The sequence below is a fragment of the Podarcis gaigeae genome, assembly GCF_964106915.1.
Source record: "Podarcis gaigeae genome assembly, chromosome: 14".
Classification (NCBI taxonomy): Eukaryota; Metazoa; Chordata; class Lepidosauria; order Squamata; family Lacertidae; genus Podarcis; species Podarcis gaigeae.
The window spans coordinates 11,619,354-11,633,167 of record NC_139690.1 but is presented as its reverse complement, the minus strand read 5'-3'; the positions used below and the strand labels follow the sequence as shown (position 1 = coordinate 11,633,167).

General features: G+C 47.5%; 1 protein-coding gene across 1 annotated transcript in view; it reads left to right on the top strand.

Moving 5' to 3' along the window:
* Positions 1 to 717: 717 nt before the first annotated feature.
* The window catches only part of TNFAIP8L3 (TNF alpha induced protein 8 like 3), a 60,924-nt gene continuing 47,827 nt past the window's right edge, over positions 718 to 13,814 (top strand). Inside the window, exon 1 of the mRNA XM_083712949.1 lies at positions 718 to 1,235. Coding sequence (XP_083569075.1) covers positions 1,184 to 1,235 — 52 coding nt within the window. The 5' untranslated portion in view covers positions 718 to 1,183. The remainder of the gene's footprint in view (positions 1,236 to 13,814) is intronic.

The window sequence follows — 13,814 nt, the reverse complement described above, 5'->3', positions numbered from 1 at the left end:
TTACATACGCTTCAGGTTACAGACTCCGCTAACCCAGAAATATTACCTCAGGTTAAGAACTTCGCTTCAGGATGAGAACAGAAATTGTGCAGCGGCGGTGCAGCAGCAGCGGGAGGCCCCATTAGCTAAAGTGGTGCTTCAGGTTAAGAACAGTTTCAGGTTTAGAACAGACCTCCAGAAGGAATTAAGTTCTTAACCAGAGTACCACTGTATTATGTTTTTATATATGTTGGAAGCTGCTCAGAGTGGCTGGGGCAATCTCCCTGTTTTCACTGGAGAAATGTTGGAGGGTACTTGTACTTGAATCCTGCTTGCACGTTTCCCAGTGAAGCATCTACTTGGCCACTGTGAGAAAAAGGATGCTGGACTAGATGGGCCTGATCCAGCAAGCTCTTTGACCCCTTACTTGCACCATTGATCCCAGACCACACACCCCACTGGCCTTTGCTCCGCGCTCTCAAGTCCCCTGCACGGCTGATTCTGCTTCTTACTCGCTGGCCTGCCTTTTAAGTTCTGCCCTCCCTTGCACACCTATGGCCCCTCCCTCCCTCCACTGGCATCTCTCTTCTCCCCACCCCCCGCCGCCCCACAAAGGTACCCCACGAGGGAGCGCGATCCTCGGGTCCTCCCAATCCTTTGAGTTACGCGCTCGGTATAAGGGAATGCACGGGGAAGTAATGTGGAGACGCCCAGAGAGAGGAAGAGGGAGTTGCTGGAAAGCGATCCAGCTGGATCTCACATCAAGGGGCAGCGAGGAGAACCAGGGAGAAAATACTGTTCCTGCTTCTTGAGCTCTTCCCCCACCCCCAGCCCCAGCCCCTCTTCCTTCTCCCCTCCCCAGGCTGCCCCTCAAAAAAAAAAAAAAAAGACGAGCCAGCGCCGGCGGCCGGCCAGCCTCTTGGCTCCGCCTGTGCCAGCAGCCCGACGCTTTTCGCTGCTAGGAAAAGGAGGAGGAGGTGGCGGCGGCGGCGGTTTGCTGCTGCATGTGGCGGAGCTGACCCGGCACTGGGCTGGGAGGAGGAGGAGGAGGAGGAGGAGGAGGCGGACCGGACCGGACCGGACCGCCCTCCTTGTCCCTCCCTCCTCCAAGTAATCTGGGCGCCCGACTTCTCGCAAGCGGCCGAGACGAGGCGTTTGCGCTCTTGGAGACGCGGAACCCGGGCAGCTGCTCCGCCGCGCCACCATGGATTCGGATTCCGGAGAGCTGAGCGAGGGGGAGCTGGTTTCTTCAGCAGGTAAAACAAGAGAGAGAAAGAGGCCGACACTTTTTTGGGAAGAGAGGGAGGCTCTTGCCTAGCCCGGGCTGCTGCCACGAGGGAGGACCAGGGAGGAAAAGGGCAGGCAGTTGATTTGGCGCTGGGGCGCGCGCGTTTCCTTGCCCGCTTCCAAGCCATCGCAAACTGGGAAGATCTAGGGAGGGGGGTCGGGTTATTGCTCGAAAGAAGAGGGGCTTGGAAGCGGCACTCGTACCTTTACCCCCGGCTCTTTTGCTCCCTGAATGAATCATATCCATCACCACCGCGTTCAGTTGGACGTGGGCGGGTCTTCTGTGGAAGGTTGCATCTCTTCAGAGTTCCTGCATGGTCTTTGGCGGCTGGGTTGGTAGGAGGAACGTACTCTGTGCATGCTCAGAGAGGCACGGTGTTGTTATTAGTGGCGCGGTGACAGAGGGTTTTGAAAGGACGGGGTGGAGGCTGTGTTAACAGGAGGATATATTCTGATATGTGAGCAACCCGTTGCCTCCAGAATGAATTTCTGCCGGATATGCAATTAGTTGTCTCTGGTGGAACAGCAGCAATTTCAACATAACAACTTATCAAAACATATCATATTCATTATTTCCCCCCTTTTTCCATCCCCAAAACCTCCCCCCTCCCCCAGAGACTTCCTTCAGCTCCTCTCTCTGATTTCTCAACACATATTATTCTCTACATGTTATAAAATTATGCAACTCCTACGTTATCTATCTGCCATGTTATCAATCAATAAATTTGTGTGTGTTTATTCAAAACCTGCCAAGGAGTCCAATTCATTTTGTTGTCTTTTTAAGTAATTTGTAAAAAGTTCCCATTCTTCTTTAAAATCACAGTTGTCCTTATCTCGTAGTTTGTATGTCAATTTAGCCAGTTCTGCATAATCCATCAATTTCTCTTGCCACTGTCTTTTTGTCGGGGTTTCCTCATTCTTCTTCCATCCTTGTGCTATCAAGACTCTTGCCGCTGCTGTTGCATACATAAATTAATTCTTTATTTTCCTTGGCAGGTCTTGTCCTACAATCCCTAATAAAAATGCTTCTGGTTTTTTAACAGATGTCATTTTAAACATTTTCTTCAGTTCATTATATATCATTTCCCAATATTTTTTAACTTCTTTACCTTCCCACCACATATGATAAAAAGTCCCTTCTACAGAGGCATAGAGCCAGTGTGGTGTAGTGGTTAAGAGCGGTAGACTTGTAATCTGGTGAACCGGGTTCGCGTCTCCGCTCCTCCACATGCAGCTGCTGGGTGACCTTGGGCTAGTCACACTTCTCTGAAGTATCTCAGCCTCACTCACCTCACAGAGTGTTTGTTGTGGAGGAGGAAGGGAAAGGAGAATGTTAGCCACTTTGAGACTCCTTCGGGTAGTGATAAAGCGGGTTATCAAATCCAAACTCTTCTTCTACTTCTACTAACAATGGAGGGGGAACATAGCCGTCATGACCGTAGCAGCCATTGAAGCCTCCTCTTCCATGACGTGTCTGTTTCCCTCTTAAAGCCATTCATGTCAGTGACCATCACTGCATGGCAATCTCATAGAATCGCACAATTGTAGAGTTGGAAGGGACCCTGAAGATCCTCTAGTCCAACCCCTCGCAAGGCAGGAATATGTCCCACCCAGCTTGGTGTTATCAGCATCATGCTGTAACCAGCTGAGCTATCCAGGCTGAGCTACCTACTTTGTACCTAATATGGAACCCTGGATTCAAATACCGACTCAGTTATGAAGCTTAGTGGGTGAGCCTCGGCTTGTCACAATGTCTTGGCCTACTTTGCAGGGCTGTTGTGATGTGGAAAATGTGTGCTGCCCTGGACTCTTTGGAAAGAAGATGGGTGGTAGTGGGGGTTTTTAAAAAACAAAACAAAACATCACAAATATGTTCCCTGGCTGGAAGTGGCTGATTCGTGTTGTACCTCACAACTTAGGCACAAGCAACAAAGGGAGAAGAAGCCTTAAACAGACTCAGACCATTTTTCCATCTAACTGAGTATTGTCTTGCGCTGACCGGCATCAGGCAAGGAGACATCCGAAACATCTGCTCTATCCCTGAGCAGTGTCAGCATTTGTTTGAGAGGTGCCTGGAAGCCCCACTTCTTGTGCCAATTTTTTTACCTGTGCTTCCTGCCCTGCAGGGGTTGGACTAAATGATTCGTGGGGTCCCATCCAACTCTACAATTCTGTGATTCCAGATGTGGGGGATGTTGGCGGTTCCTTGGCAGTTTGAGAGAGACTCCCTACAACCGCCTGCTTTCATGTAACCTGTTCTGAATCTGACCGCTTAGGCAGTTGGGGAACCTACAGTCCTTCAGATCTCACTGGACTGCAGCTTCCCTCATGCCTGAGCCTTGCTGGCTGTGGCTGATGATTTTTGGAGTCCTGCAACACCTGGAGAGCCGCAGATTAGCCATCCTTGCCCTCAAAACCTCTCCATGCTTACTCCATGATTTGGATGCCTTGCAGCCTGACTGAGGTAGTCTTCCTCCACTCCCAGTTGGTCATGTCGATCATCCACGTGCCAGTGTGGTGTAGTGGTTAGAGGGCTGGACTAGGACCTGGCAGACTAGGGTTCGAATCCCGCCTCTGCCGCAAAGCTCAGTCAGTGACCTACCTCGCAGGGTTGTTGTGGGGATTAAATGAGGAGGCCGAAATAACTATGTACACCACCTCCAACTCCTTGGGGGAAAAAGGTGGGATAGAAATGTAATAATAAACATGTGGGATTTAGAAAGCTGCCTTTCTAGAGAGTCAGACCATTGGTCCATATAGCTCAGTGCTGCATGCACTGGCTGGCAGTGGCTCTTCAGGGTTTCAAATGGAGGTCTGTGCCAGCCTACCTGGAGATGCCAGGAATGGAATCTGAGACCTTATGCATGCAAAGTTGATGTTGCCACTCAGCTATGGCCTTGTGGCAGTGCTAGAAACTCAGATATATATAAGCTAGGTGAGAAATGGCTCCTTAAACCAGGGTTGCAGTCACCAGCATGGAATGTCTAGTTGCCATTTGGGGGCCAGGCAGCCCAAAAGCCGTATTTTTCAATACAACTTTTTTTGTTTCTGAAATTCAGTCTGATTGGGCAGATAAAATATAATGGGTGGAATTCTACAGGATGTGTTGCCAGTGTGTGAAAACAGTCATGGTTCCAAGGATCCCCAGGCATGGACCTCCAAATGGTGGAGACGTCAGACGCCGCTATCCCAGCACCCTGGCACCTGGTGAATTTTGAATGCTGAGGACGATGCTGTAATAAAGGAATAAAGCAATGTGTCAGTCAGCCAAGGTGGGGACGCAGGCGGCGCTGTGGGTTAAACCACAGAGCCTAGGACTTGCCGATCAGAAGGTCGGCAGTTCGAATCCCCACGACGGGATGAGCTCCCGTTGCTCAGTCCCTGCTCCTGCCAACCTAGCAGTTCAAAAACACGTCAAAGTGCAAGTAGATAAATAGGTACCACTCCAGTGGGAAGGTAAACGGCGTTTCCGTGCGCTGCTCTGGTTTGCCAGAAGCGGCTTAGTCATGCTGGCCACATGACCCGGAAGCTGTACGCCGGCTCCCTTGGCCAATAAACCGAGATGAGCGCCGCAACCCCAGAGTCGGCCACAACTGGACCTAATGGTCAGGGGTCCCTTTACCTTTACCTTTAAGTCAGCCAAGAGTTTGAAATGAGCAATTCTAGGGCCGACTCTAAAGGAAGGTGCCCTACTACAAAGGCTGCTCATAGAATCATAGAATTGTAAAGTTGGAAGGGAACAGGACACTCATCTAGTCCAACTCTCTGAAATTTGGGAAGCTTTTGCCCAAAGCTGGGCTTGAACCTGCAGCCCTGAGATCAATGTTGGGGATTTAGCTCATTGGCACTGAAAGAGTGTCTCGCAGTTGGGTGGGATGTGCAAGTGCCCTCAGATATGTTGTGAAGGTGGCTTAGTGAAGATTTGTGTTTAACAAGAGCATAGCTAACTTGGGGTGGTTTTACAAGGCTTCAACAAGCCTGAGTGTCGGTCCATGTCACTACAGTGGTACCTTGGGTTACGAACGCTTCGGGTTACAAACCTTTGGGTTACGAACTCCACAAACCTGGAAGTAGGTGTCCCGGGCTGCAAACTTTGTCCCAGGAATATGAATGCAATTCCTCTTCCGGAGCCATGACAGGCCTATGTAGGGAATACACGTCTCGGGTTAAGAATGCTTCAGGTTAAGAACGGACTACCGAAACGAATTAAGATTGTAACCTGAGATACCACTGTATAACAGACAGCCAGTGCAGATCTTTCGATGCTGGTGTAGAACTGGGTGCCCTGCTAAGCACCCTAGCAGATGAGGTTTGCGCAAGCTGCAACTTCCAAACCAGGTACAAGGATAGCCCCCACCACAGCATGTTGCAGTAGTCTAGTTCTAAGGTTACCAATGCATTGACCACCATTTAAAGCGGGGTAGTCAACCTTTTTATACCTACCGCCCACTAATGCATCTATATTGATGGTAAAATTTCCTTACCGCCCACCAGAGCTCGATGGAAGGAGGATTCAGCTTGTGCCATAGAACCCTCTACCACCCACCTAGAATATTGAAACTCCCACTAGTGGGACAGCCCAGAATGAAAGACAGTGTTATAGACTGCAGTGGAATCTGGTCTGGAATCTGCAACTAGTGTGGAAGCCAGCGGCCAGGATCCTCAAAGGATCAGGTCACCAGCAACATGTCACTCCCTTTGCTGGGAGAGCTTCACTGGTTGCCAACTGTAACACAAAGTTCTTGTGTTAATTCACAAAGCCTTAAACAATTTAGGCAAATTGGTTCTTCATGTTCCATCTTCATCACTGAGATCTTCTGGTGGAAGACTTTTGGTGCTCCCCAATATCCCTGAGGTTCAGTCATCCTTTACCAGGGTCTGAGCCTTCAGCATGGCAAACCCTGCCCTGTGGAACTCCTTGCCAATAGACGTTCAGCAGGAATAATCCCTATTTACTTTTTTAAAATGTATTGTTCAGACAGGTCTTTGGAATGTTTCTCTTTTTTTTAACCAGTGGGTTTAATCCAGCACAAGTCCTACTCAAAGTAGACCCATTGAAATTAATGGGCATGACTATCTCAGGTGTATTTATTTCAGTGGCTCTACTCCAAGTTTGGATACTTGTTTTTATTGTTATTAATGTTTTTACCAATGTTGTTATTGTTGTGTTATTGTTATGTTGCACACCACCTTATTATAGTTCCTACTAGTGAGGGGTGTTTAACACTGCCCAGGAATTTGTTGAATATTGTGAGTTTTAAAAGGGTAGTACAATTTGTGAGTTTTGACCCATCACGCCAAAATTTGGGCAAAGTCCGCCGAAACCATGTTTTGGTCCTCCATCTTGATTCAAAATGGAACTCAACACCCAGACAGCAACTAAAACAGCCCCCCACCCACCTTGGAACCCTTGTGCTGAGTTTGGCGAGAATATCTTAAGAGGCAGCCAGAACTTTGCGAAAAAAGGATAAATTCACATTTGGGTCCACCAACTTGATTCAAAATGGCGCTCAGCATCCAAACGTTGATAAAAGCTGTGGCTGCACCTCAGGAACTCTCATGCTGAGTTTGGCAATGAGAGGCAGCTGAACCTATGCCAAAAAATGGGCAAAATTGCACCAAAGTGACATTTTGGCCCTCCATCTCGATTCAGTGTTGACACTTTTGGGTTATATGGGCCATTGATTTGAATCGGTGTGCAGTTTCTCATATTGCAGATATTGCAGGTTTTCTTTTCTTTTCAGGGCCCAGAAAAGAAGTGTTGAAAGTTAACAACAAAACAAAAACCAACTTCCGGTACATTTAGACTCTTTTTCTTCACCTTCATAAAGTCTCGAAAGATGTAGGATAAAAAAGATGTCTTCACTTTCTTTGCCTCCTCCCTGAGAGTGATTCTTACTCACCATAGGTGACCAAAGAAGGGACTCTTTATAATTATTATTATTATTATTATTATTATTATTATTATTATTATTTATTTATACCCCGCCCATCTTGCCGGGCCTCCCCAGCCACTCTGGGCGGCTTACATAAAGACCAAAAATTACAGATAAATGTTGAGAACTCCCTTGTAGGGCAAAAAAAATCTTGCATATGGCTAAGACACTGTCAATTGCAAGGATTCAGATTTAGAAAGGCGGTTTGTTTTTAGCTAAATAAACATTTGCGCCAATAAATGGACTCATCTAAACAACAAGAAAAAGAAATGTGCCTTAAATAAATAAGAAATGAAAGCCTGATTCTCTCTCTTAGGATTGTATCCTGCTAAGTCCTACTCAGAGTATCCCCATTGACATGAATGGGCCCCAGTAAGTTGTGTCCATGAATTTAAACATTGGTTAGGCTGCAATCCTAACTCTACTTGCCTGGGAGTAAACCCCATTGAATTCAATAGTGGAAATAGTTGAGATCTCACTAATTGTACTCTAGTGTTTCCCTAAGCTAGAATGGGATATAGCTCCCTTTGTTCAGTCTTGTGATAAACATCCCCAAGGAAGAACAAATTCCACTGGTGCTAAATCCTTTATCATGGGTGGTATTCTGACTCTTCCAGCTAATTTGGAACAGATGAAAAGTGGGCATGGGCATGGTGCGACGACAGAACTCTGTTTCACAGAGAGACTATAAACCAGCTGTTTTCCATGGATGGAAAACAGATAAGGTTGGGGGGAAAGCCAGCGCATGGAGAAATGTGTTTTTCCTCCCAGGTCAGTTCCCTGTGTAGTGAACAAATCAAATGAGTCACTGTTAACACATTGGCAGTGGGATAGAATTTCTCATAAAATCTCCCTGTTGGGTCTGTCATGGTACCTTGGAATGCGTAGCAGGCTTTCTGACATTTCAAAGATGAAAATAGGTACTCGTGACACTACAATTTCCATAGCAAGCATTCAAACACATAGACGTACACACACTGCTATTGTACTTTAGTGTTGGCTCTGTCCCACAATTGGGCCTTCACTCTGCCATTACCGGCTGCCCACCGGCTGCATTACCAAAAGCGAGTGTGTTCTTCCAGTTAAAGATATACTTTATGTGATCCGCCCTGAAACCTTTGGGTATAGAAATAAAACTAATACTATTACTACTACAGTAGTACCTCGGGTTACATACGCTTCAGGTTACATACACTTCAGGTTACAAACTCTGCTAACCCAGAAATAGTGCTTCAGGTTAATAACTTTGCTTCAGGTTAAGAACTTTGCTTCAGGATAAGAACAGAAATTGTGTTCCGGCGGTGCGGCGGCAGCGGGAGGCCCCATTAGCTAAAGTGGTGCTTCAGGTTAAGAACAGTTTCAGGTTAAGAACGGACCTCCAGAACAAATTAAGTACTTAACCTGAGGTACCACTGTACTACTACTACTACTACTACTAATAATAATAATAATAATAATACTAGAGGGGGAAATATATTCATCCTGTCACACAGTCTTATTGTTTGAACCACACAATGAAGATTCAGAGAGCTTTGGGGCTGGAGCCTGTAGCTGTAAAGCCCTGTCAACATTCTAGATTTAATGACGTAGCACCCCACTTTAAACAGTTGTGGCTTATTGCAAAGGATCCTGGGAACTGTGGTTGGATAAGGATGCTGAGGGTTGTTAGGAGACCACTTGTTCCCCTCAGAGAACTACAATTCCCGGGAAGGATGACTGAAGAAGGAAGGAAGAGGAAGCTCTTTCTGAAGGGCTGAACTCCTCACTTGCAGAGAGCTTTTCTCCCCTTCCTCCTCTCCAGATTTTGGTCCATGCCACACACACGCCATTTTCCCCTCCCATTTTTGCCACCCACCAGCATGGTGCCAGGGACGTGGGTGGCGCTGTGGGTTAAACCACAGAGCCTAGGACTTGCCGATCAGAAGGTTGGCGTTTCGAATCCCCGCGACAGGGTGAGCTCCCGTTGCTCGGTCCCTGCTCCTGCCAACCTAGCAGTTCAAAAGCACATCAAAGTTCAAGTAGATCAATAGGTACCACTCCGGCGTGAAGGTAAAGGGTGTTTCTGTGCATTGCTCTGGTTTGCCAGAAGTGGCTTAGTCATGCTGGCCACATGACCTGGAAGCTGTACGCCGGCTCCCTCGGCCAATAAAGCGAGATGAGCGCCACAACCCCAGAGTCAGCCATGACTGGACCTAATGGTCAGGGTTTCCTTTACCTTTACCTAGCATGGTGCCAATGGGAGATTGCCTCCCAATACAACTACCAGGAACAGTTTTCCTTAGGACCTCAGCAGGACCTCTCTGCCTGCTACAGCCCAATTGATCTTTGCATATCTTAAATCTTGCCTGTTAAATGCCCAAGGATGTGGACAAGGGGCTCGAATCGGTCAGGATGACTGCTTGCACCCTGGACCCTTGCCCCTCTTGGCTGATAAAAACCAGCAGGGGGGAACAGCTGGCTGGGTCAGGGGGGTGTTCAATGCCTCTTTACGAGAGGGGGTGGTCCCTGCCTGTTTGACAGAGGCAGTGGTAAAACCACTCCTTAAGAAACCTTCCCTGGATTCGGAAAACCTAACTAACTACCGGCCAGTTGCTAATCTCCCTTTTCTGGGCAAGGTTCTGGAGGGAGTGGTCGCATACCAGATCCAGGTGCCTTTGGGAGAAACTGAGTTTCTGGATCCATTTCATTCGGGGTTTAGGCCCAGTTTTGGCACAGAAACTGCTTTGGTCGCCTTGCATGATGACCTCTGTTGAGAGAGAGACAAGGGAAACATGTCCCTGTTAATTCTCCTCGACCTCTCGGAGGCTTTCAATACCATCAACCATGGTGTCCTTCTGAAGTGGCTATCTGAACTATGGGTGGGTGGCACCACTTTGCGGTGGTTCCAGTCCTACTTGGATGGTGGTTCCCAGACGGTGTTGCTTGGGGAATGCTTTTCAGCCCTGTCAGACCTTCAATGTGGGGTTCCACAGGGCTCAATCCTGTTCCCCACGTTGCTTAACATCTACATGAAAGTGATGGATGGGGTTATCTGGAGGTTAGGAGTACGTTGTCAGCAGTATGCTGATGACACTCAGCTCTATTTCTTCTTTACGTATGCAGATGAGGCAGTGGAAGTGCTGGACCAGTGTCTTGCCTCGGTAATGGACTGGATGAGAGCCAACAGACTGAAACTCAATCCAGATAGAGGCAGTTAGTGGGTGGTTCCCTAGACCAGATGGGTGGGAGGTTGCCTCCATTTGATGGGGCTACAGTTCCTCTGAAGGAGCTGGTTCGTAGCTTGGGGGTCCTCTTGGATCCTTTGCTGTCGCGCGAGGCTCAGGTGGCCTCAGTGCCCCGGAGTGCTTCCATAAGCTTCAGCTGGTGGCCCAGCTACACCCCTATCTGGACAGGAATAGCCTAACTATTGTTGTCTATGCTCTAGTAACCTCAAGGCTAGGTTATTGCAATGCGTTATATGTGAGGCTGCCCCTGAAAATGGTTCGGAAACTTCAGTTAGTGCAGAATTCAGCGGCCAGGTTGCTCACCAAAGCAAGACGGTTTGAGCATATTACACCGATGCTGGTCCGACTGCACTGGCTACCAATTAGTTTCCGGGCCCAATTCAAAGTGCTGGTTTAGACCTATAAAGCCTTAAATGGCTCTGAAGCCCTTCATGTGCCTCCTCCTTGAGAGGTCCGGAGGGTGGCAACACGAGAACAGAGCCTTCTCTGCAGTGGCTCCCTATCTGTGGAATGCTCTCCCCAGGGAAGTTTGCCTGGTGTCTTCATTACACACCTTTAGGCACCAGGCAAAATTCCTTTTTAACTAGGCCTTTGGTTGATTTGATTGACACCCTGTGCCCTTTTAAAATGGGTTTTTTTTCAGAGGAGGGGGTTATTGGGTTGTTGTTTTCATATTGATTATATATTTTGTGGTTTTATATTTTGCTTTTTCCCCCATGAACTGCCCTGAGACCTCCGGGGATAGGGCAGTATATAAATTAAAATTATTATTATTATTATTATTATTATTATTATTATTATTATTATTTAACGTCATGTCCGGTTTGACCCTTAAGTGTTTATTTAGTCTGGAGCAGCACATGCTGTTGAATCGTTTTACTCTTCCTTCATCGAAATAAAATAAAGTAATGGTTTTGCTGGGACACAGGTGGCGCTGTGGGTTAAAGCCTCAGCGCCTAGGACTTGCCGATTGAAAGGTCGGCGGTTCGAATCCCTGCGGCGGGGTGCGCTCCTGCTGCTCGGTCCCAGCGCCTGCCAACCTAGCAGTTCGAAAGCACCTCCGGGTGCAAGTAGATAAATAGGGACCGCTTACCAGCGGGAAGGTAAACGGCGTTTCCGTGTGCAGCTCTGGCTCGCCAGATGCAGCTTTGTCACGCTGGCCACGTGACCCGGAAGTGTCTTCAGACAGCGCTGGCCCCTGGCCTCTTGAGTGAGATGGGCGCACAACCCCAGAGTCTGTCAAGACTGGCCCGTACGGGCAGGGCTACCTTTACCTTTACCTTTAATGGTTTTGCTAACGGCTTGTTATTCATTTGCCACCACACAGCAGGCTTCTCTGAGAGCAGGTTTTTTACTCTGCTCTCTGCTCGCCCACGTCTTTACTATACTCAGTACAATACGCGGGTTTCTGGGAATGTTTGATTGTTATCCTGTCAGTCACTGCTTGAAGGCAAAAACAGAAAAAGGGGACAAAAAGATCCTTGGGAGCTGGTTTCTGGAGTAATAGCCAGAACTACCGTGGCAGAGTCACTAGGAGGGAGGGGTTCAGGAACACAGGTTTGGAGACCTAAAGTGGATTCAAGCATTATGTCATCAAATCTGCACAATAAAACTTTTCGTGGTTTGGAAAGTGGCAAGGAAAACGCACCCAAAATTGTTGGGATGAACGAAACGTTAATGGGAAGTTCTGTAAGCACCCTTCAAACAAGTCGGGGTGAATGATACTTGTCCAGGGCCGGATTTTGATGAGGCCCTCAACCAATGAAGGTAATGGGGCCCTTTATATGTCCAGCTGTCCTTTGTCAACAGCAAATTGTCACTGTTTTTTTGTGTTGAATATATGCTATAACTTTCCGCAGGGCCTGCAAGACAGAGCTGTTCAGCCTGGCCTTTGGTTTGGACTCAGTCTGACCCTTATGTTTCCCTCCCCTTATGGTCTTGATCAATGGGCTACTTTTAAAATGAGGCTGCATTTTAAATTGCATTTTAACCTGTATTTTCAATTGGTTATTATTATTGTTATCGTTGTTGTTGTTGTTATGTTTTTACTGTAATTTTAATGGTGCTAGCTGCCCTGAGCCCAGCTCTGGCTAGCAAGGGTGGGGTATAAATAAAATTTATAATAATTATTATTATTAGGTAATTTATGGATCTAATAGGTATCTAAAGCCATTTGCACATAACAAATAGGAGCCTACACAACACAAAACACTGTTGCTGTGTGTAGGTTTTATTTTATTTGTTTCTTATCTTATATTTTGGAACTGTACATCCAGGTTTTTTTCCCTTTAATTTTTGGGGGCCCCCAAGAGAGTGGGGCCCTAAGCTATAGCTTGTTTAGCTTATACGTCAACCCGGCACTGTGCTTGTCGTCCAACTGTCCTGTAAGCAGGTCAGAAATGAATGCTCAGGGAAGAGCGGATATAATGTAACTTCCACGGAAACTTTGTGCAAGCAAATCCAGAGGAATGCTCAATATGTAGGAGCCCATAGGCTGAGAGACTGAGAGCAGCATTCCTCTGTCAGATGCTGGAGGCTTTTAGCCTGCGAGGTCAGAGGTGGATTAGCCTAAGAGCCTCCCAAGTGACTTGAGGATACAAGACCCGCACGTGCAGGCTTCTCATGAGCATAGCTGCTTTTGCGCATCTTAAGTCTTTGGTGTCAGGCTGAAGTACAGTGGTACCTCAGGTTACAGACTCTGCTAACCCAGAAATAGTGCTTCAGGTTAAGAACTTTGCTTCAGGATGAGAACAGAAATCGTGCTCTGGCGGCGCGGCGGCAGCAGGAGGCCCCATTAGCTAAAGTCGTGCTTTAGGTTAAGTACCGTTTTAGGTTAAGAACGGACCTCCGGAACGAATTAAGTACCGTATTTTTTGCTCTATAAGACTCACTTTTTCCTCCTAAAAAGTAAGGGGAAATGTGTGTGCGTCTTATGGAGCAAATGCAGGCTGCGCAGCTATCCCAGAAGCCAGAACAGCAAGAGGGATTGCTGCTTTCGCTGCACAGCAATCCCTCTTGCTGTTCTGGCTTCTGAGATTCAGAATATTTTTTTTCTTGTTTTCCTCCTTCAAAAACTAGGTGCGTCTTGTGGTCTGGTGCGTCTTATAGAGTGAAAAATACGGTACTTAACCCGAGGTACCACTGTATTCAGCCGTGCCGGATTTCATAAGGTTTTGGGTGTGGCGAAAATGCCCCCTCCCCTGGAAAATTGTCTGCACTGTGTGGAGAAAGTGGAGAAAGGAGGTCCTTTTCTCCTACACTCATGCCTTGGTTTTTGAAAAGCTCAGTTCTCGAACATTTTGGCTCCTGAACGCCTCAAACTCTGAAGTGACTGTTCCGGTTTGCGAACTATTTTTGGAAGCCGAACGTCCGACACGGCTTCTGCGGC